The sequence below is a fragment of the Schistocerca americana genome, chromosome 2 (genome assembly GCF_021461395.2).
Source record: "Schistocerca americana isolate TAMUIC-IGC-003095 chromosome 2, iqSchAmer2.1, whole genome shotgun sequence".
NCBI classification, from domain to species: Eukaryota; Metazoa; Arthropoda; class Insecta; order Orthoptera; family Acrididae; genus Schistocerca; species Schistocerca americana.
In genome coordinates this window covers 338,498,858-338,524,167 of record NC_060120.1, presented here as the reverse complement: position 1 = coordinate 338,524,167, position 25,310 = coordinate 338,498,858, and the positions used below count along the sequence as shown (strand labels likewise).

Below are 25,310 nucleotides of genomic sequence, written 5' to 3'. Positions count from 1 at the left end.
CTATGAAGTATCCCAAATGGAAACTGTACTGTATTTTATGAACACGTGTATAATAGGATAATGTATATGACCCTACAAGATCATTGTTTCCAAATAGTTCTTCAGAGGCACCCAGAATTTTTTGAACATTTGAATATTTGTTGCAAATTTAAACTATGTCTGCAATTGTACACGAGTTTGGAGGGATATTTTAATTTTAAAACTTTTTCTCCTTTGTGATACTGGCCTTGGTTCTGAGCCAATTGCACAGTACAGTTTGTTATGGTTAGTCACCAGGAATGTCAAAACAGCATTGGCACCCTACCAATTTGCTGTTTTGAATCATATTTCTTGCTATATATATCCCTTGTGTGAAACATAACTGAAGGCAAAAAAGTAACGTCTGTCTCAATTTTCAGGCTTGTAAAATTCTATGAGTATGCCATACCTGAAGTGTATGAAAACTTGGAGATTTTGGTAAATAAAGAGGGCTGCAGTTCCAAGTATATGGAGCTAAAGACAAATTTGGATATAATTCGTACTGAATTGCTGAAATCGTATAGGTATATTGTTTCTTCTACAATCAATACAGTCATGGAAGAAAGGTAAAGATTGTGTACTTTTTACTTTGGAACAAAATTGAATTACATTGATTAAATGATTTATATTTTTCTGTTGAAATTAATTGTTTTATTTGTTTTTGAAAGTTATGATTGGCTAAGACAGATTTACATGCTAGAATCACTACTCAATATTGCAGTAATCCAGAGTCTGTCGTATTCACCATACAGGGTGATTCGAAAAGAATACCACAACTTTAGGAATTTAAAACTCTGCAACGACAAAAGGCAGAGCTAAGCCTTATCTGTCGGCGAATTAAGGGAGCTATAAAGTTTCATTTAGTTGTACATTTGTTCGCTTGAGGCGCTGTTGACTAGGCGTCAGCGTCAGTTGATGCTAAGATGGCGACCGCTCAACAGAAAGCTTTTTGTGTTATTGAGTACGGCAGAAGTGAATCGACGACAGTTGTTCAGCGTGCATTTCGAACGAAGTATGGTGTTAAACCTCCTGATAGGTGGTGTATTAAACGTTGGTATAAACAGTTTACAGAGAATGGGTGTTTGTGCAAAGGGAAAAGTTCTGGACGGCCGAGAACGAGTGATGAAAATGTAGCACGCATCCAGCAAGCATTTGTTCGCAGCCCAGGAAAATCGACTCGCAGAGCTAGCAGAGAGCTGCAAATTCCACAATCAACTGTATGGAGAGTCCTACGAAAAAGGTAAGTTATGAAACCTGAACGTCAACTACCTGAGGCGATGGATCGGCTGCCAGGCAGCCTGTGACAGAGCACTTCATCACTGGCCTCCAAGAAGCCCTGATCTTACCCCCTGCGATTTTTTTCTTATGGGGGTATGTTAAGGATATGGTGTTTCGGCCACCTCTCCCAGCCACCATTGATGATTTGAAACGAGAAATAACAGCAGCTATCCAAACTGTTACGCCTGATATGCTACAGGAAGTGTGGAACGAGTTGGAGTATCGGGTTGATATTGCTCGAGTGTCTGGAGGGGGCCATATTGAACATCTCTGAACTTGTTTTTGAGTGAAAAAAAAACCTTTTTAAATACTCTTTGTAATGATGTATAACAGAAGGTTATATTATGTTTCTTTCATTAAATACACATTTTTAAAGTTGTGGTATTCTTTTTGAATCACCCTGTATAATTAAAATTGTGTAACCATTGTAAAAACAAGTGTAACATGACGTACACCTTAAATTTATGATTCATTGATTCGCTCATCAAGAGTTTCGGTCCCCTCATCATGGGTGTTGGTCAGTGAAAGTGATCAAGTCAATAAAGCACTATATTTTTAATAGTATCTTTTTTGATAAAATGAGAAACATTTGTAGAACACATATTTTGTCTGTAATTACAAAAGCTATTTGCAACTTAAAATTGACTCCTATTTTCTACACAACTTTTTCCCTAATGGTAATAGTAACATTTATACTGTTCAAGTCAGTATGACCCTGTTGTTGTTGTGTTGTTGTGGTCTTCAGTCCAGAGACTGGTTTGATGCAGCTCTCCATGCTACTCTATCCTGTGCAAGCTTCTTCATCTCCCAGTACCTACTGCAACCTACACCCTTCTGAATCTGCTTAGTGTATTCATCTCTTGGTCTCCCTCTATGATTTTTACCTTCCACACTGCCCTCCAATACTAAATCCGTGATCCCTGGATGCCTCAGAACTTGTCCTACCAACCGGTCCCTTCTTTTTGTCAAGTTGTGCCACAAACTCCTCTTCTCCCCAATTCTATTCAATACCTCCTCATTAGTTATGTGATCTACCCATCTAATCTTCAGCATTCTTCCGTAGCGCCACATTTCAAAAGCTTCCATTCTCTTCTTGTCCAAACTATTTATCGTCCATGTTTCACTTCCATACATGGCTACACTCCATACAAATACTTTCAGAAACGGCTTCCTGACACTTAAATCTATACTTGATGTTAACAAATTCCTCCTCTTCAGAAATGCTTTCCTTGACATTGCCAGTCTACATTTTATATCCTCTCTACTTCGACGATCATCAGTTATTTTGCTCCCCAAATAGCAAAACTCCTTTATTACTTTAAGTGTCTCATTTCCTAATCTAATTCCCTCAGCATCATCCGACTTAATTTGACTACATTCCATTATCCTCGTTTTGCTTTTGTTGATGTTCATCTTATATCCTCCTTTCAAGACACTATCCATTCCATTCAACTGCTCTGCCTAGTCCTTTGCTGTCTGTGACAGAATTACAATGTCATCGGCGAACCTCAAAGTTTTTATTTCTTCTCCATGGATTTTAATACATACTCCGAACTTTTCTTTTGTTTCCTTCACTGCTTGCTCAATATACAGATTGAATAACATCGGGGAGAGGCTACAACCTTGTCTCACTCCTTTCCCAACCACTGCTTCCCTTTCATGTCCCTCGAGTCTTATAACTGCCATCTGGTTTCTGTACAAATTGTAAATAGCCTTTCGCTCCCAGTATTTTACTACTGTCACCTTAAGAATTGGAAAGAGAGTATTCCAGTCAACATTGTCAAAAGCTTTCTCTATGTCTACAAATGCTAGAAATGTAGGTTTGCCTTTCCTTAATCTTTCTTTTAAGATAAGTCGTATGGTCAGTATTGCCCTACGTGTTCCAACAGTTCTACGGAATTCAAACTGATCTTCCCCGAGGTCGACTTCTACTAGTTTTTCCATTCATCTGTAAAGAATTCGTGTTAGTATTTTGCAGCCATCACTTATTAAACTGATAGTTCGGTAATTTTCACATCTGTCAACACCTGCTTTCTTTGGGATTGGAATTATTATATTCTTCTGTCTCATACATCTTGCTCCCCAGATGGTAGAGTTTTGTCAGGACTGGCTCTCCCAAGGCTGTCAGTAGTTCTAATGGAATGTTGTCTACTCCTGGGGCCTTGTTTCAACTCAAGTTCTTCAGTGCTCTGTCATACTCTTCATGCAATATCATATCTCCTATTTCATCTTCATCCACATCCTCTTCCATTTCCATAATATTGTCCTCAAGTATATCGCCCTTGTATAGACCCTCTATTTACTTCTTCCACTTTCCTGCTTTCCCTTCTTTGCGTGGAACTGGGTTTTCATCTGAGCTCTTGATATTCATGCAAGTGGTTCTCTTTTCTCCAAAGGTCTGTTTAATTTTCCTGTAGACAGTATCTATCTTACCCCTAGTGAGATAAGCCTCTACATCCTTCCATTTGTCCTCTAGCTATCCCTACTTAGCCATTTTGCACTTCCTGTCGATCTCATTTTTGAGACGTTTGTATTCCTTTTTGCCTGCTTCATTTACTGCATTTTTATATTTTCTCCTTAGTATGACCCTAAAAGAATTAATACATTCTGTGGAGTTTACTGCCACATTGTCTTGATAGTGTTGATAGCATACAGCAGAAATAAGCCACAATTTTGTTTTTGTTTACTTAAGTGAAAAGCACCATTGCTAGTTTCAAAGTTAGATAATCATTGTCAGGCCACTTGCATACATTCATCAAAACATATGTGTGAGTTGCTATGCAATTACCGCCAGAAACATTGGTATTCATCATTTTTCTGTTATGAACAATATTAATGTTGTGCTTCATGTTTTCACATACACACGCTGTGGTCTTCATTATTGTTCATGTTTGTTGGGTAACAACACAATTTTTTTCAATAACGCAACCAGAACTAAATGGTGGTTCATTGCTTTACAGTATCAACATACTGTATCACATAACAATCACATTTCAACAATAATATCATTATTTGAAACAAAAGAGCATTTCACTTGTATATTGTGAAGAATTTTATTTTCATGTAACCACACACATGTTATCAACAACTGACTTATTTTGCATTATTGGATACATGAAATTCTGTTGGCAAAGAGTCCCGTGGGTTGCTTGACAGCTGTAATATTGTAATTTATTTCGTGAATAGTCATCACGATAACAAAAAAACCTACCTGTTTTGTTGTTGAGGTATATAGTTGGAAAGGCAAATCTCAAAAATCTTTTGGGATAAGGAAAGGGAACGGAATATATTTTTGGTGACAGTATTATTAGAAACATCTTGTGTGCTTTGATAAGAGATTATAGAAGAAAGTCAGTACACCGACAGATTCTCAACATTTTGTATTATTTCGAAAAATTCGGTAAAAGTAATTTCCAAATTGTATAATACTGGATGTGACGTGATTGTCAATACTATTTTGGAAAATTGGGTGCAAATCATTCCCAGGCTGTTTAATCCTAGAAGTAATCTGTCGATGAATGGTTATTAGGGTTTTGAAGTCAATGTCCATTGAGACAGTAAATTCCAAGTAAACCAGCAAAATATGAGATAAAAATATGGACACTTTGTGGTACTGGAGCTTCCTACATACAGGAAGTGCAAATTTATGTACACAAAACAACAAGAACAGCATCAGAAAAAAATAAAAATATGATAGCTGTGCTTGATCTTACCAGTGACCTAAGAGGTGAAACTTCAACTTGTTATGACTTTCCTCTTATGATTTGGGACAGCAGCTGCTAAAAATAAATGTAAGGCTATTAGGCACTACATGAAAGACAAGTCGTAACTTCCACAGCAAATAACTAACAAGGAAGTTCGTAGATAGTCATTTTACTTCACAAGGGACACTGCTGTGGTTGGTTACATACCAAAGAAAAACAAAAATGTTATATGTGCAAGTTAGTTAGTTAGTCAGTTAGTTAATTATATGTTCTAGATACCATTTGCATGCTTCTTTTATCAAAATGATGTGAAATGAGTCAGTTTACATTATATGTATATATGATTATTGTTAACGTTAATGAACACATTATCAGTTTTTTCCTACTCACGCGGTCATTCTTAAAAACATGGTTTTTTTTATGATAAAAATTTTTATTGGTGCATGTTGATCTCCCCTTTGAGCCACTGATGGCTTTAACAATGGGTAATACAAGTAAATTTTTCCCTGTAGTGTTGTAGGTATGTCCATCACTATTCTTTTCAAATTGCAGTGGATTGTTTGATGAATTTCATTAGCAAAAGTATGTAATGTGACAGCACAGTTAAAATGCCTAGCTCCTTGAAGAGGCACCTACTTGACATCTGTTGGTGGACACCACATATTATTCTTACTGCTGTCTTTTATCCAATCAGTACTTTCTTTCAAAGTGATGAGTTATGCCAGATAGTTAATACATCTACGTACATACCCACAAGCCATTATGCAATACAGCAATGAGGGAAAAATGGCTTTCTATATGCCTCCGTATGAGCCGTAATTTTTCTTCTCTTGGCTTTATGGTCCTTATACAAAATGTAAATTGGCAGCAGTAAAATTGTTCTGCAGTCAGCTGACCCAAATGCTCATTTTCTAAATTTTCTCTATAAGAATATTACCTTCCTCACAGGGATTCCCATTTGAGCTTACAAAGCGTTTCCATAATACTCGCATTTTGATCGAACCTGCTAGTTACGATTGTAGCAGCAAGCCTCAGAATTACTTCGATGTCTTTCTTTAGTCTGATCTGCAGGGGTCCCAAACACTAGAGCAGTACTCAAGAATGGGTTCCATTAATGTACTGTATGCAGTTTCCTTTATAGAAGAGGTACACTTCCCTAAAATTCTCCCAGTAAATTGAAGTCAACCATTCATCTTCCCTTCTACGATCCTTACATGCTCATTCCATTTCGTACTGCATTTCAATGCTACACCTAGATATTTAATCAACATGACTGTGTCAAGCAACACACTGTTAATGCTGTATTCAAACATCACAAGTTTGTTTTTCTTACTCATCTCTATTAATGTGCCTTTTTATACATTTAGAGCATGTTCCCATCCATCAGACCAAATAGAAATGTTGTCCAGGACATCTTGTAGCCGCCTCCTGTCACATGATGATTACACTTTCTCCTACACTACAGCATCATTAACAGTCGTGGATTGCTGCTCATCCTCTCTGTCAAATCATTTACACGCATCAAAAAAAGTTTTGCATCACCTCAGTTCCGAGAGTTCTGGACGCTGTACAGAAAATTGGAATAGAGATCAACATAAACATCATTTCTGCCCTTTTTATTGCTCATGAAAACCACACACTGCATGTTGTACCACTATACAGTGAACCTTCAGAGGTGGTGGTCCAGAACGCTGTACACACTGGTACCTCTAATATGCAGGAGCATGTCCTCTTGCGTTGATACATACCTGTATTCGTTGTGGCATACTATACACAAGTTCATCATGGCATCGTTGGTCCAGATTGTCCCACTCCTCAATGGCGATTCAGCATAGATCCCTCAGAGTGGTTGGTGGGGCACATCGTCCATAAACAGCCCTTTTCAATCTATCCCAGGCATGTTCGATAGGGTTCATGTCTGGAGAACATGCTGGCCTCGCTAGTCGAGTAATGTTGTTATTCTGAAGGAAGTCATTCACAAGACGTGCGTGATGGAGGCACAAATTGTTATCCATGAAGACGAATTCCTTGCCAATATGCTGCCGATACGGTTGCACTATCGGTCGGAGGATGGCATTCACGTATCGTACAGCCGTTATGGCACCTTCCATGACCACCAGTGGCATACATCGGCCCCGCATAATGCCACCCCAAAACAGCAGTGAACCTCCACCTTACTGCTCTCGGTGGGCAGTGTGTCAAGGCGTTCAGCCTGACTGGGTTGCCTCCAAACGTGTCTCCGATGATTGATTGAAGGCATATGTGACACTCATCGGTGAAGAGAACATGATACCAATCCTGAGTGGTCCATTCGGCATGTTGTTGTACCCATGTGTACCGCACTGCATGGTGTCGTGGTTGGAAAGATGGACCTCGCCATGGACATCAGGAGTGAAGTTGCGCATCATGCAGCCTATTGCGCACAGTTTGAGTCATAACACGACGTTCTGTGGCTGCACGAAAAGCATTATTCAACGTGGCGGTGTTGCTGTCGGGGTTCCTCCGAGCCATAATCCATAGGAAGCGGTATGCGCTGCAGTAGTAGCCCTTAGGCGGCCTGATCGAGGCATGTCATCGACAGTTCCTGTCTCTCTGTATCTCTCCATCGCTTTGGTTCACTCTGAGGCACCTGGACACTTCTCTTGATGAGAGCCCTTCCTGTCACTAAGTAGCAATGTGGATGCTATCGAACGGCAGTATTGACCGTCAAGGCATGGTTGAACTACAGACAACATGAGCCGTGTACTTTCTTCCTGGGGGAATGACTGGAACTGATCAGCTGTCGGACCCCCTCTGTCTAATAGGTACTGCTCATGCATGGTTGTTTACATCTTTGGGCAGGGTTAGTAACATCTCTGAACATTCAGAGGGACTGTGTCTGTGATACAGTATCGACAATCAATGTCTATCTTCAGGAGTTCTGGGAACTGGGGTGATGTAAAACTTTTTTTGATATGTGTATATAGATAGAGAACGAGCAGTCCCATCACATTTCCGTGGGCCTCTCCTGATGATACCTTTGTTTCTGATGAACACACCAGGACAGTGTATTTTGTTCTATTACTTAAAACGTAATGGAGCCACTCACACACCTAGGTACATATTCCGTTCGCTTGAATCTTTGTTAACAGTTCTGCAGTGGTGCACTGCATCAAACACTTTCCAAAACTCTAGGCTTGTGGAGTCTACCTGTGGCCCTTCATCATGGTTTGCAGGATATCGTGTGAGAAAATCACAAACTGAGTTTCACATGAGTGCTGTATTCTAAATACATGCTGAATTGTGTGCAGAAGCTTTTCTGCCTCAATGAAACTTATTATATTTAAACTGTGCTCAATAATTCTGCAGCAAACTGATGTTATGGATATGTAACTTTGCCGTCTGTTCTGTTAACTTTCTATGTATGGGAGTCACCTGCACTTTTTCTCCGGTCACCTAGGACTTTGTGCAGGGAAAGAGATTCACAATAAATGCAAGCTAAGTAAAACAGAATTGGGATTCTGTGCAGATTTGTCTACTTACTTGTTTTCAACTCTTTCAGTTGCTTCTCAATGCCAGGGTTGCATACTCCTATTTCCTCCAATTGGGATTCTGTGTGGTGATGAATTGATGGCATGTCTTTACAGTCATCCTGTGTGAATGAGCTTTTAAATATCTTCTATTGCCACACCAGAATGGTCAACAAGTGGATTGATAATGCCTTCTACCTGCTTACATCCTTTTACATGGGAACAGAATTTTCACAGTTATCAGTAAGTTCGTTCACTAATGTATGACGGTGGAAGTTGTTGTAGGCATTGTACATCAATATTTTTATAGGTGCATGAATTTCTACTAATGCTTGCCTGTCGACAATTCACATCCTTTTTGAACCAAGAGTGCAATAATCTCTTCTTCGACAGCATTTTGTTATTAAACCATGGTGGGTCTTTTCCATCTTTAATACACATACTCGGCACATACTTTCCTAGAGTGCAATTTACAATCAGTTTAAACTTTGTCCATGAGTCACCTATGTCCAACTTATTTGAACCAAATGATGTCCATTCATTGTTTAAGCAGGAAGCTAACAACTGCTTGCTGCATATATATAATAGAGGGAAACATTCCACGTGGGAAAAATATATCTAAAAACAAAGATAATATGACTTACCAAATGAAAGGGTGGCAGGTCGATAGACACACAAACACAAACATACACACAAAATTCAAGCTTTCGCAACCAACGGTTGCTTCATCAGGAAAGAGGGAAGGAGAGGGAAAGACGAAAGGATGTGGGTTTTAAGGGAGAGGGTAAGGAGTCATTCCAATCCCGGGAGCGGAAAGACTTACCTTAGGGGGAAAAAAGGATGAGTATACACTCGCACACACACCCATATCCAACCGCACATACACAGACACAAGCAGACATTTGTAAAGGCAAAGAGTTTGGGCAGAGATGTCAGTCGAGGCAGAACTACAGAGGCAAAGATGTTGTTGAAAGACAGGTGAGGTATGAGCGGGGGCAACTTGAAATTAGCAGAGGTTGAGGCCTGGCGGATAACGAGAAGAGAGGATATACTGAAAGGCAAGTTCCCATCTCCGGAGTTCTGACAGGTTGGTGTTAGTGGGAAGTATCCAGATAACCCTGACGGTGTAACACTGTGCCAAGATGTGCTGGGCGTGCACCAAGGCATGTTTAGCCACAGGGTGATCCTCATTACCAACAAACACTGTCTGCCTGTGTCCATTCATGCGAATGGACAGTTTGTTGCTGGTCATTCCCACATAGAAAGCTTCACAGTGTAGGCAGGTCAGTTGGTTAATCACGTGGGTGCTTTCACACGTGGCTCTGCCTTTGATTGTGTACACCTTCCTTGTTACAGGCCTGGAGTAGGTGGTGGTGGGAGGGTGCATGGGACAGGTTTTACACCGGGGGGCGGTTACAAGGGTAGGAGCCAGAGGGTAGGGAAGGTGGTTTGGGGATTTCATAGGGATGAACTAAGAGGTTACGAAGGTTAGGTGGACGGCGGAAAGACACTCTTGGTGGAGTGGGGAGGATTTCATGAAGGATGGATCTCATTTCAGGGCAGGATTTGAGGAAGTTGTATCCCTGCTGGAGAGCCACATTCAGAGTCTGACCCAGTCCCAGAAAGTATCCTGTCACAAGTGGGGCACTTTTGGGGTTCTTCTGTGGGAGGTTCTGGGCTTGAGGGGATGAGGAAGTGGCTCTGGTTATTTGCTTCTGTACCAGGTCGGGAGGGTAGTTGTGGGATGTGAAAGCTGTTTTCAGATTGTTGGTGTAATGGTTCAAGGATTCCGGACTGGAGCAGATTCGTTTGCCACGAAGACCTAGGCTGTAGGGAAGGGACCGTTTGATGTGGAATGGGTGGCAGCTGTCATAATGGAGGTACTGTTGCTTGTTCGTGGGTTTGATGTGGACGTACGTGTGAAGCTGGCCATTGGACAGATTGAGGTTAACGTCAAGGAAAGTGGCATGGGATTTGGAGTAGGACCAGGTGGATCTAATAGAACCAAAGGAGTTGAGGTTGGAGAGGAAATTCTGGAGTTCTTCTTCACTGTGGGTCCAGATCATGAAGATGTCATAGTTTTATTACACTGCAAATATGTGAACTGTTGTGTGATTCTTGTCAGTGACAACTATTCTCTACACTCATTAATATTATCTGTTGCACGTGCCCTGTGTTTTTTGTTTTAAATTATTAAAAGTGTCGTCAAAGCTATTAAAAATTCAGAAATTTTCAGAAATATCTGTAAGAGGTTAGGAGAAGTTGAAAAAGTGTCAGATGTATTTCAGTTTCTCTTTGCCTGACTCAACCAATATATTTCTTCCTGGTACATGTATCTTGTGAAAAGATCATGAAGGTAAAAAGCAGGGAGAATTGAGCTTACACAGAGGTTTACCAGCAGTCGTTCTTACTGTGAAACATTCATGACTGGAACAGAAAAAGGGGAAATTGCAGTGGCACCCAAACTACCTTCCACCACACACCAAACAAAAAAGCGAGTATATTTCATTGCCATCCAATTCTGAGTTATACTGAAAGTTTTAAGTCTGTAACTCATTGGAAAGTTAGTTTGAAATCAAAATGTGTACCAGACAAGAAAGCGACCTAATAGAAACTTGTTAATGCAACAATGTAACACTATTAGCCATTGAGTGGGTGTACGTGCATATGAAGTGCTCCACTCACAAATAACATTGTTTTGCACTGTTCCATTGTTGTTTTAGAATTGCAATCTGGTACCTTTTACTTCAGCTAACACAGTAGTAATTTGTGTTGTCATGTGTCCGAATTAGCAACAGTAATATAAAATAAACTACAAGGTAGGTGAGAAAAAATTTATGATTTGTGCAAGAAAATGACCCAGATTCCAAGCTAGCAGCACAGACGGTTATCTACAGGATAATTTACCCTGGTAACGTAAAGACAGCTATTCTTTACGTGTGTACAAAGTATGCCGTGTGTCCACTTGTGTTATAGAAAATGACAAACCTATTCAAGGGTTAAAAAAAGTATGCAGCTGGACACAAAGATTGTAAGTCTCCCATTTTTTCAATAACTGTATGTGTAGGAATTTATTTTACAGTTTGTACGCAGTTTTAATAGTTTGGACTGTACTGACCGAAACAGTGTGACCCAAGTAGTTATCTGCAAAGTAAATTTTAACAAAGAAATGAGGTTAAATTGTCATCGTTTTTCTGACCAAGAATTATTGGCAGTTGACGATGACATTATGTAGGTAAACTCCAACTGTGAATGCACCAAATGTAAGTTCTGTGTCTTAACCACCATGCTAACCTACTCAGCCAGCAGAAAAGCTTTGTATGTAGATTGCCTCCTACAATAAATTAAGAATTATTGGTTGTAGACTACTGTGTTTGCACGGAAATAAGTCATACTTTCTTCCTAAAATTTAACGTAAAAAGAATCACGGTGAGGCCTATAATCAGTGTTTTTTTTTTCCCCCCACCCACCCCCACCCCCTCGGCTCATAAATCATTAACTTCAAATTATATGTATATGTATCTTGCAGGTTGAAATTAATACCGCTACAAGTTGCTGCAGTTACTTTTGTAAAACAGCAAATATTTAAGAAGAAAATAGCAGAAAATCTTATATCTTATATCTTGTTCGCAGATACAATAGCTGTCCTTGACCAAAGAAAAGCAACTTGGTTTCACAAAAGCGCATCAGTTTGTACCTGCCAGTACCCAAATCAAGCACAATCACTTCTCACCGTCTCAGCATCATTAAAGTCTGATTCTTCATCCTCATTAGACGATCCAGAATGCAATGACAAACTTACTTTTTTGCATAGCTTATAACTTGAAGTTAAAGTGTCGCTGTGTTACTAGTAAGCTCCTTTCCTATCATCACTCACAAACAAAACGTCTTCAACTTTGATACACAAAACCTGTACTGTTAGTGATGAGATATCCTTTGTTGTGATATTATGAAAAGGATAGTTGCTGCTCACTATAAAGCGGAGATCCTGAGTCACAGAAAGGTACAACAAAAAGACTGTCAGAAAGTTAGCTTTCAGCCAACAAGGCCTTTGTTAAAAATAGAGCACACACACACACACACACACGACCACAGGATCTGGCAGCTGGAGCCAGTTTTTTTCCTGGAGACACCTGAATGCTTCTTAAAGGTAAAACACCTGCTGTTAAATGTGTCTGTAGGGACTATTCAAAACTGTAACTACACAGAATACACTTTAAATAAACTAAATATATTATTTGGAATGACTGACATGTTACCCACAAAACAAATACTTTTTCTAAATGAAACATAGTTTTAAGCTTTACTTAAGCATGCGTTCAATTTGTTTACCATCAACTGCAAGGCTCATTTTCTGCCACTGTTCGAGGGATACATGAAGAGATGAAAGTACATTGGATGATATGCCGTTGCCTGCTGTGGTGATTCAATGGTGCACATTGTCTCCTGTAGTTGGGCTTTCATCTTTCAGAGCTCTCCACAAAAAGAAATCTAGAGGAGTCAAATCAGGGTCGTCTCTGGCCATTGTACTGCAGCATTCTGTCCTATCCAACAATCTTAAAACTTTTCATTTAGTACTTGTGTTGCAACATGGGAACAGTGATCTGGGGAACCATCGTGTTGGAGCCACATATGTTTACTATATGTTAACAATCCACAGTAGTTGGTGTTGTACCTGATGAAGACAGTGTGGATTGCTAGCTGCTCTGTAGTGCATGTTACATAAGTTTACATCACCATGGTTCATTAACATTACTTTGCTGGTAAAGAGCAAACATTGGAAAAAAGTAGTGTCATCTCCCACGCACTGTAGAACAAATTGACAGAATTCTATGTTGTTGTATTTATGGTCTCCAGTCCAGAGATTGGTTTGATGCGCTCCATGCTACTCTATCCTGTGTGAGCTTCTTCATCTCCAAGTAACTTCTGCAAACTACATCCTTCTAAATCAGCATAGTGTATTCATCACTTGGTCTCTCTGTACGATTTTTACCCTCCACGCTGCCCTCCAATACTAAATTGGTGATCCCTCGATGCCTCAGAACATGTCCTACCAACCGATCCCTTCGTCTAGTCAAGTTGTGCCGCAAATTCTTCTTCTCCCCACTTCAGTACCTTCTCATAAGTTATGTGATCTACCATCTAAGCTTCAGCATTCTTCTGTAGCTCCACATTTCGAAAGCTTCTATTCTCTTCCTATCTAAACTATTTATCATCCATGATTCAGTTCCATGCATGGCTACACTCCATAATAATACTTTCAGAAAAGACTTCCTTACTCTTAAATCTATTTTCGATGTTAACGAATTTCTCTTTTTCAGAAACACTTTCATTGCCATTGCCAGTCTACATTTTATATCCTCTCTACTTCGACCATCATCAGTTATTTCCTTCCCAAACAGCAAAACTCATTTACTACTTTAAATGTCTCCTTTACTAATCTAATTCCCTCAGCATCACCCGATTTAATTTGACTACATTCCATTATCCTTATTTTGCTTTTGTTGATGTTCATCTTATATCCTCCTTTCGAGACACTGGCCATTCTGTTCAACTGCCCTTCCAAGTCCTTTGCTATCTCCAACAGAATTACAGCATCATTGGTGAACCTCAAAGTTTTTATTTCTTCTCCATGGATTATAATTCCTACTCCAAATTTTTCTTTTGTTTCTTTTACTGCCCGCTCAGTATACAGATTGAATAACATCGAGGAGAGGCTACAACCCTGTCTCACTCCCTTCCCAACCACTGCTTCTCTTTCATGCCCCTCGACTGTTGTAACTGCCATCTGGTTTCTATACAAGTTGTAAGTAGCATTTCACTCCCTGTATTTTACCCCTACCACCTTCAGAATTTGAAAGAGAGTATTACAGTCAGCACTGTCAAAAGATTTCTCTCAGTCTACAAATGCTATAACTGTAGGTTTGCCTTTCCTGAATCTATCTTCTAAGATAATTCATATGGTCAGTATTGCCTCATGTATTCCAACATTTCTATGGAATACAAACTGATCTTCCCTGAGGTCGGCTTCTACCAGTTTTTCCATTTGTCTGTAAAGAATTCGTGTCCGTATTTTGTAAATGTAATTTATTAAACTGATGGTTTGGTAATTTCTACACCTGTCGACACCAGCTTTCTTTGGGATTGGAATTATTATATTCTTCTTGGAGTCTGAGGGTATTTAACCTGTCTCATACATCTTGCTCACCAGATGGCAAAATTTTGTCAGGGCTGGCTCTCCAAAGGCTATCAGTAGCTCTAATGGAATGTTGTCTACTCCTGGGGCCTTGTTTTGACTTACGTCTTTCAGTATCATATCTCCCATTTCATCTTTATCCACGTCCTCTTCCATTTCCATAATTTGCCCTCGAGGAGATCATCTTTGTGTAGACCTTCTATATACTCCTTCCATCTTTCTGCTTTCCCTTCTTTGCTTAAGATTGGTTTTCCATCTGAGCTCTTGATATTCATACAGGTGGTTCTCTTTTCTCCAAAGATCTCTTTAATTTTCCTGTAGGCAGTGTCTGTCTTACCCCTAGCGATACATGCTTTTACATCCTTACATTTGTCCTGTAGCCATCCCTGCTTAGCCATTTTTCACTTCCTGTTGATCTGCTTCATTTACTGCATTTTATATTTTCTCCTTTCATCAATTAAATTCAATATCTCTTCTATTACCCAATGATTTCTAACAGCTTTCGTCCTTTTATCTCCTTGATCCTCTGCTGCCTTCACTATTTCCTCTGTCAAAGCCACCCATTCTTCCTCCACTGAATTTCCTTCCCCCATTCTTGCCAGTCATTCCCTAATGCTCTCTCTGAATCTCTCTACAACTTCTGGTTCGTCCAGTTTATCCAGGTCCCATCTCCTCAAATTCCCACCTTTTTGCAGTTTCTTCAGTTTTAATCTACAGTTCGTAACCAATAGATTGTGGTCAGAGTCCACATCTGCCCCTGGAAATGTCTTACAGTTTAAAACTTGGTTCCTAAATCTCTGTCTTACCATTATATTATCTGTCTGAAATCTTAGTGTCTCCAGGCCTCTTCTCCATGCATACAACCTTCTTTCATGATTCTTAAACCAAGTGTTAGCTATGATTAAGTTATGCACTGTGCAAAATTCTACTAAACGGCTTCCTTTTTCATTCGTTACCCCAGTCCTTATTCACCTACTACTTTTCCTCCTCTTCCTTTTCCTACTATCGAATTCCAGTTTCCCATGACTTTTAAAATTTTCATCTCCCTTCACTATCTGAATAATTTCTTTTATATCATCATACATTTCTTCAATCTCTTCATCATCTGCGGAGCTAGTTGGTATATAAACTTGTACTACTGTGGTAGGTGTGGGCTTCTTGTCTATCTTGGCTACAATAATGCATTCATGCATTCACTATGCCATTCGTAGTAGCTTACCCGCACTCCTATTTTTTTATTCATTATTAAACCTACTCCTGCATTACCCCTGTTTGGTTTTGTATTTATAACCCTGTATTCACCTGACCAGAAGTCTTGTTCCTCCTGCCACTGAACTTCACTAATTCCCACTATATCTAACTTCAACCTATCCATTTCCCTTTTTAAATTTTCTGACCTACCTGCTCGATTAAGGGATCTGACATTCCACAATCCGATCCAGAGAATGCCAGTTTTGTTTCTCCTGATAACGACGTCCTTCTGAGTAGTCCCTGCCTGGAGATCTGAATGGGGACTATTTTACCTCTAGAAATTTTACTTCCGGGATATTTAAGCCAAGAGGATGCCATCATCATTTAACAATACAGTAAAGTTGCATGCCCTAGGGAAAAATTACAGCCGTAGTTTCCCCTTGCTTTCAGTTATTCGCAGTACCAGCACAGCAAGGTCGTTTGGGTTAATGTTGCAAGGCCAGATCAGTCAATCATCGAGACTGTCGCCCCTGCAACTACTGAAAAGGCTGCTACACTTCTTCAGGAACCACACGTTTGTCTGGCCTCTCAACAGATAACTGTCCGTTGTGGTTACAGCTACGGTACAGCTATCTGTATCACTGAGGCACGCAAGCCTCCCCCACCCACGGTAAGATCCATGGTTCATGAGGGGCAGAATTCTGTATGGTGTTTGAAATCATGTCCACCAAGCGCCTGATGTAGTGACATTTGACACAGATGGAATTTATGTCTCTGCAAGATGTAAAAGATACTTGTCTGTTTCATCCTGCATCTTTGCATCTTTGCATTTCAGCGTGCTCTAGCATCAATACTGCTCGCCATAAAATCAAACCAGGGGGTTTTGCAGGAAATTTTGTCTACTTTAATTTTGCTGGGAGTGGTCATCTTTGGAAAATGATATAAAAAATCTTGAAAATGTGTGAAAATTTTGAGGTTTCTTTGCATTTTTTGATATGCAGCTGACCTCCTACAAGGCAGCAGACATGAAATTTGGATTCAGCACACCCAAAAAACATAGAGCCATTGAGAAAAAAGTTTCCATGTTTTTGTTACATAAACAGCTGTTTTGAGCACCAGTCGACTGGACTGTCCAGAGTACAAAAAAGAAGAGACACCTGGAGATGATAGGGTTTTAATAAAATTCATTAACTCTGTAAGGAAATCATACAAAAGGAATTTGCAATAATGTAGAGAACTTCTGCAGAAGAAGACCATTTCCGAAAACTATAAGGAAACCATACTAAAGGAACTTTCAATGCAGAACAGCCACAGAAAAAGGCAATTTCCCAAAACTTAAACAATGCTGTAATTATTTTACAAACTATACCCTATAAACTACACGATACCATAAATCACATCAAAAGCTTACCGTACTAAAAATGGAAGATGGGTCTCATGTTTGTAAAACAAATGGCCTAAGTGAAAAATTTACCACCTGCATTATTACATCAACTCTTCACTTTTAAATTGTGTTTCCACAAAAAAAAGAAAACCTATAACAATAAGGGAAATAACCAGTTTTTGATTATAATGTAATTGAATGGATAAAAAAATCTACTCGCCAAGCGGCAGCAGGACGACACACATATAAAAGGTATTAAAGGTCTTCTGCCAGAAGAAGGAACCACTGGCTCTAAAAGCTGCAGACATTAATAACTTTTATACATGTATTCTTCTGCCACCACTTGGTGAGTAGATTTTTTAGTTATCTAATTACAAGGGCCATTCAGAAAGTAACCTCCGGTTGATTTAAAAAAAATACACCAAGTTAAATAAAAATATTTTAATATATACATCTTACAACTACATCTTTGCACTATTTTTCTACATAGTCTCCATAGCGATTGAGGCACTTATCGTATCTCTTCACAAGCTTTGAAATTCCTTCTGCATAAAAATCACCCGCTTGTGCCTGGAGCCAGCCTGTGACCGCATCTTTGAGCTCTTTGTCGTCATCAAACCGCTGTGACCCGAGCCATTTCTTCAAATGCATGAAGAGGTGATAATCACTTGGCGCCAGGTCTGGGCTGTAAGGTGGATGGTTCATAACATCCCACTTGAAGGACTCAAGAAGGGCCGTTGTTCTGTGAGCAGAGTGAGGACAGGCGTTATCGTGCAAAAAAGCAAAAAAACGATACCGGAAGTCAGCATACCACGGCGTTTGTTCTGTATAGCCCGTCATAACTTTTTTATTGTTTCACAGTACACGTCTTGATTAATGGTCGTACCACGTTCCATGAATTCAACCAACAACACCCCTTTGGCATCCCAAAACACCGTTGCCATCAGTTTTCTGGCAGAAAAATCTTGCGAGGCTTTTCTTGGTTTGGTAGGCGAATTTGAATGTGCCCACATCTTTGATTGTTCTTTTGTCTCAGGGTTCACGTACTTAATCCAGGTTTCGTCACCGGTCACGATTCTGTTTAACAATGGTTCTCCTTCGTCCTCATAACGCGACAGAAAGTCTAATGCAGAGGCCATTCTTTGAGTTTTGTGGTGGTCGGTAAGAATTTTGGGCACCCATCGTGCACAGAACTTACGGTAACCCAATCTTGCTGTCACTATCTCGTACAAGAGAGTCTTAGAAATCTGTGGAAAACCAGTAGACAACTCCGACATTGAGAAATGTCGATTTTCACGAACTTTTGCATCAACTGTCTGAACGAGTTCGTCAGTCACCAATGATGGTCTACCACTGCTCTCTTCATCATGAACGTTTTCTCGTCCACTTTTAAATAAACGTACCCATTCACGGACAACTCCTTCACTCATAACTCTTGGTCCGTACACGGCACAAAGCTCAGGATGAATAGCTGCTGCAGAATATCCTTTGGCTGTAAAAAACCTTATGACAGCACGCACTTCACATTTGGCGGGGTTTTCTATTGCAGCACACATTTCAAACTGCCACAAAAACTAAACTAGCGCAGGTACGACGTTCACTCGACCACGGCTTGATGCCGACTGACCTGTTGAGTGCGTGAACGCACAGATGGCGTCTCTACTCCCCCCACAACCCGCACTGTGACCAATCGGAGGTTACTTTCTGAACCGCCCTCGTACTTTGTATAATCATAAGGGGCAATTCTAGAATGAACACAAGGGGAATAAAGGTTTAATGCCAGAAGATGAGACTACTACTTAAAATGTGTAACTTTCAATTCCTCACCTGAATTACATGTATGTTATAAAAAAAACTCCAAATACCAAAAAAAGTCATAAGAGTAGCAAAAATAGTACGTAATAATACATTTGTAATTCAACAAATGAATCAAAGGCTATATGGAGTGTTATAAAAAACTGGTGAAAACAGAGCATCATGTAAAAATATGAAATTATCAAAAGAAAATAAAAGGGCAACAAACCCTTTACCAATAGCCCACACACTTAACAACTGTTTCATAGTTGTTGCAGAGTTTATGATCAAATCAATCATAAATAAGCATACACCATCCAATAAATACTGTATAAAATAAGCACATGTAATAGGTCAGCGTTCATCAGCACTGTCACACAAGATGAAGTAGCAAAAGCAATAGAAGGACTAAAGAAGGCAATCTCTGCAGACATTGATGACGTCCCTGAAACAGTCTTAAAGAAGACTCCTGTAAACCTAGTTGAATTCTTGTTACTGCTCACTTCAAGCAGGCCCTTTCGCTCAAGATCTGAAACCTTCTAATGTAATTTCAGAATATAAAAAAACTGCAGGCCCATAACAGTTTCCTCTTGCATTTCAAATACATTAGGAAAATTTATGTATGACAAACATATGAAAACAAAATCCTAGGTAATAAACAATACAAATTCAGAAATGAAAGACAGTAATGCGTGTGTTCATAAATTTTATAGTGTGTCTGATGGACAAGAAAGAGGGATCAACGGGAGTATTTATTGATGTGTTTAAAGCTGTGAAGATGGAGAATAATTATATTCTGCTGCCATAACATGAAACGTATCATATTCAAAGCCTGTCCAGCTCTATCTGGTCCTTTCTGAGCAGCTGTAAGCAGTAAAACATGAAACTCATTAATGTAATCTTAAAACTATTTCAGAACACTTGTTGGAGAACAATCAAACCAGTGGAAAAATGCTCCTGTCAGAGCACAGAAAAGGCAAGTATGTACCTCTTCAAAAGACTGTGACAGAAAAGTTGTGAACCAGCTGCCTCAATCCTAATTCTGTCTTTTACCCAGTCTGTCTTCGTAGTTAAGCCTTTATACTTAGCGTCTCCTTCCCACTGCCACTGTGTGTATATGTCTCTATCCCACTGTTTCCTTTTACTCCCATTGTTTCACTGTATATCCCATGCCACTGTCTCCACCATACCGTGGCAGCTCAAAAATTCTGGGGAGGGGTACCAACGTACTTTTATAACCTACACCCAAACTCTTTTTTCTGAAATGTGCTCTCCTGCCAGTCTGGGTGGGTCCAGGTCCCTAAGCCTATGTACAGTCTCCACTGATCTTTCATTTTCATTTCTATTGTCTCCTATCTTTTGTGTCCACTGCTTCTCTGTGCATCCATCTCTCTTCTGCTTTTGTACTGCTGCTTTGTCTCACTGACCATCAGTGTCTCCTCCCACTTTGGCTCCCACTGCTATGGCCTTCTTCCATCTCTCTTTTTCTTTCGCTGCCACCTTCTCTTTCACACCATCATTGTTTCCCCTCTCTCTTTCTCTCCCTGACACCCCCCCCCGCCCCCCAGCTGGTTCCCCATTTTCTTGACAGAATCTTTCAAATAGGATCTTATGCAACTTCTTTGTGCTCTGAGAGGAGCATTTTTCCAATGGTTCCCTTTTTTTCCTTGCTATAGGAGGGTGTGCTGATTATATACAATGAATTCCACAGGTCAGTAAAGTTTTGACAGTTTATTAGAATATTTCAACACATTTATATGCTTTGACATCTATAAACAACAAATGAGTATGTATAATGTAAGGTAAACACAAAATTGTTGGCTTTACTTTTGTTCTGGATACTTTGCACATCAATCGCAATTAATCAAAAATGCCTGGCTTATGATAGTGTCTTAAAAGAGTAAAAATGTCATTAGAAATATTTTACTGAATTTGCAGTCTTTTCAGTTTTACATAATTTTTTATATTTTAAGTTCTTTCCAGGCGTGCTAAAACCTGCAGTTCCACATTGGGCATATTTGTATAGCCTTCAGGTGCCCATTATAAAGACACAGTGTGTCATAATGTTTTATTAGTGAAAAAATGCTGACTAAATCATAGTTTGGTAATCTCTGAATCCTTGCAATGAAAGTAGAACCTCTCACCATGTTATTTAAAACTAAAATTACACCTCATACTAGATATTACATCCTTAATTTACGTGCATATGTATGGTAACATTGGACCTTTTTATCTCAGCAACAGATAATGATATTGAAAAAGTTTCAAAGTTGCCTCAGAACCTCATCTTAAGAGCATATGGTAAAAATTTAGATATTTGGTCGTGAGTAGAAATTATGGTAGTGGCAGCCCCCACAATTGGTACTTTTTGTGCCCAAAAGTCATGGTTTTTCATAATTTTCTCAGAAACTGCCCATGAACAAATGTTGCTTTTATAATGAGCCTGAGGTTCATACTGGACCACACGTAAAGTAAGAGAGCCAACAGATTCACTAAATTTGCCAGGGTTGAAGTAAGTGTATAATTTTTAAATTTTACTGTAGGATAGGTATACAAATGGTTTCTAGGCTAAGGGACATCCAAAACACTTGACACCTTATCTCTGTGTACAGTAGAACCTGAAGGTATGACCCCCTGAAAAATCAGATTTTTGCACGCACCTTTTTCGAACATATTGGTACCGTGCACAGACAAATCGAATACTTTGACCCCTAAGGATCAATAATGAGGCCACTTTTTCTTTTTTTTTTTTTTTTTTTTTTCATCATTGAAGACTAAGCTTAAATGTCGATAATAAAAAAATCATATTTCCAGAAGAAAACACAGTTCTATTAAAGGGAGAAATAAGAAGAATTATAGCAGTCAGGAAATACTGTTACATAAGAACCAGGCACAGAACAAACTGTCTTTAATAAATAGTAAAAAAACTGTTGCCCTAGACCTTCACAGTGCTCTGGACAAGGATATGTACATCCAGTCCTCTCTATTAGCAATTACTCATTGGATAACAGCACAGAAACCAAATTCTTAGGATTATGGCTGCAGCGTAATGTAAAATGGAATAAGCATATAGCATATTGTAATACAAAACTGAGTCAGACCTGTTACCTTCTTTGCTCACTGAAACTATGCTGTAGTGAGAAAACAGTAAAAAGTGCATATCGGACCTCCTTTCATTCTCACCTTAAATATAGGAAATACTAAAGCAGCTATCAGTACATTCAGGCTTCAGAAAAGGACCATTAGAATTACGTTTTGATTCAAACTTAGAGACTAATTTAAAGCTCTGTTTAAAACTCAGGTATTTTTCCTTGGTCCGCCCCGGTAGCTGAGTGGTCAGCGTGACAGACTGTCAATCCTAAGGGCCCGGGTTCGATTCCCGGCTGGGTCGGAAAATTTCTCCGCTCAGGGACTGGGTGTTGTGTTGTCCTAATCATCATCATTTCATCCCCATCGACGCGCAGGTCGCCGAAGTGGCGTCAAATCGAAAGACCTGCACCAGGCGAACGGTCTACCCGACGGGAGGCCCTAGCCACACGACATTTTTATACCATCTATCTACATTACAGAAACTGTTATGTTTAAAATAAATGTCATAGGTGAAACAGTCGATTTGTGATCATTTATCAGACAAAACAAAACTTACAGATGATTCAAATCAACACATCCCTGTGTCAAAGTGGTTTATAACAAATACCCCAAAACAAAAGAAAATACTGAAGTCAAAACCTTTGGAGAATCTTTAAATTCATATTTACACTGTCACGGCTTTTACTCCATCAAAGAATGTTTAAAAAGCATGGAAAGCTCTAGTTGAGTATTATGGATTATTTAGAAATAAAGGAGATGGCTCACCAAAGGACAGAAACATTGCATCATTGACAGATGCACAAATAGAAGATACAGAGATTGGCTAGCTTTTGGAATGCGCTTGCTTTTTCCAACTGTAGGAAAAACATGCGCGCGTGCATATGCATGCACGCACGCACGCACACACCTGTCTCCCTATCTTGTGCTCAGTCGACATGTAGGGGGACGGGTATGTACAGTGGAGTGTGTTTGTGTGCATTTTTTACCTACAGACATAAAAAGGAAGTGCATTCTGAAAGCTAACCAAGCTCTTTTGTTTATGTACCTATCAATGATGCAGTGCTTGTGCCTTTTGGTGAGTCGCTCCTTTATTCCAAAATAATGTTTAAATGTATGAAGCTTATTATTTCTAATTTTAAATATGTATGTGTGAAAACCACTTTCATTTGTATATTAATGTCATTTTTGCTGTGGTTATAACTATGTCTTCCACACCAACCTGTTCTCTGATTCATTTGTGTTTTCCTGTCTCCCTTGGCAGTTGTCTCCAGTTCTCTCTCAATGCTCACTAAGCAGCACTGTTTTTGAATGACTTTTATATTTCAGAAATCCATGTCTGACTGTAAGAAGTTAAAATTGGTGACACACATCATTGTAAATTTTCTTTTTCAGACTCATAATGTTTTGGCTGATCAGTGTATAGTACACACAGTGTATATAATAATAGCTTATGAAATGTGGAAGAATAATATGGTGGGTAGTAAATATAACCATAAATAGGAGAATATTCAGTAAAAAGGTTCTGTGTGTTGAGTGGAGTTACAGGATATAACAGAAAGAAATCACAAGTAAGCCACATAATAATCGGACAACAAAGGGATAAGGTAGGAATATGAAGGACTAACCAAAATGAAAGGAGTGGCAATGATCTGGGAAGTAAAGATGATAGAGGGGAAGGGGATAGCAGCATTAGAAAGATTACTGTCGACAGTTTTTGATAGCTGAGGAAAGCTAAGAACACATTAGACAGAAAAAGTTTCAGCAACAAAATAGTAAAATGCTGATGCCAAAAGAGAGGACCCACTTCTTTTTGTGTGTTAGAAGGGTAGACAATTTACTTTTACTGTGTTTCAGCCTATGTTGTGCAGAGTGTATAGGTTTTCAACATGTGCAACCTACCAGTGCTCATTCATTGTTACTGAAAGCTGTCTAGTCATTGTGTTAACATAAATGTCTTAAATGCTAAACTCTTCGCTAAACAGCTCCTCCACCTCATCATCATCATTGTCATAGTCATAAACTGTTCTTAAAACTGCTTTGCTATATCATTGGTGATAATTTTAGTGAATATCATATGTTGTAGAGAGGAGGCTAAAGGTTTACAGATATTTATGCCATTCCCTTCGTTCTTGTGGAGTAGAACATTAACAGCATTGGTGCAGAGGACATTGTGAAATTTTGTGTGTAAGCATATAATATTGTCATTATAAAATTTGCAGTATTCTAATCAATTTAACTTGAAACTATTTTACAGAGAATTACATTCGGAAGAGGTTACAAAGAAAAAATTGGAAGAATATATTTCTGTATTAACTGATACTGCTTCAGAGAAGATTTTCATGAGAGATTATCATTCTACTTTCAAAGTAGATGCAGACATAGACATTTTGATGCAGATATGTCCTGATATGTATCCTTTGATGGAATAATTTTAATCTTTTTAAGCATTAATTAGCAATTTCTTATTTGCATTGGAAGTTTTGAATATTCAAAATATTATAAACATGTATATGTACCTCTCACAGAAAGTGAAAATATTGTTTAGACTCGTAGTAGCTTTCACCAAAAGTTGCTAATTTTCCAACATCCATTTCAAATTAACATTTAAATGAGTTTTTTACAGAATAAAAATGAAGGAGAGATAAGTCTTGCAACTGTCTCAGAAATGTGGACAGTTATAAATAAGTAATAAATAAACTTAAATGAAGTATCATCATATCAGTTGACATTACATAAAGACAGAGTGCAGCTAGGGGAAGTGTACCTGTGTGTAATATGTTGAAAGGATGTTTCGATTTGTGTTGATTGAGTTGTCTGCACCTGAAAATTCATTTGAGTTTGTTATTATATCTTAATAAATGGTCAAGCAGTTTCTTAACAAAAGTGGCCAGTACAGGAAACAATAATGAAAAGAATAAGAAGAAAAATGGCTGGAAAAATGATCAGAGAATTTTTAAAGAAGTAAAGTGCTTGTGATTGTAGGTAGATAAGAAAGGGTCTAGTGTTCAAATTTCATACACAAAAACTCTCCAGTGCTGTCATTCTGAATAGGACTCAGCTAAGTATGTACAGATGGCAGTATGTGGATTGTGTCAAAGAAATACTTGGCCCAGAGTTCCTTCCGACAAGAACATTTCCAGTAGTGA

The 25,310-nt window shown here is 39.0% G+C and overlaps 1 protein-coding gene across 6 annotated transcripts in view; it reads left to right on the top strand.

Moving 5' to 3' along the window:
- Window positions 1-25,310, top strand: part of LOC124595187 (activating signal cointegrator 1 complex subunit 2) — a 162,777-nt gene that overhangs the window by 55,149 nt on the left and 82,318 nt on the right. For all 6 annotated transcript variants that reach the window (XM_047133809.1, XM_047133806.1, XM_047133810.1 and 3 more), the window contains 2 exons: window positions 399-584; window positions 24,419-24,574. In XM_047133809.1, the coding sequence (XP_046989765.1) occupies window positions 399-584; window positions 24,419-24,574 (342 nt within the window). The remainder of the gene's footprint in view (window positions 1-398; window positions 585-24,418; window positions 24,575-25,310) is intronic.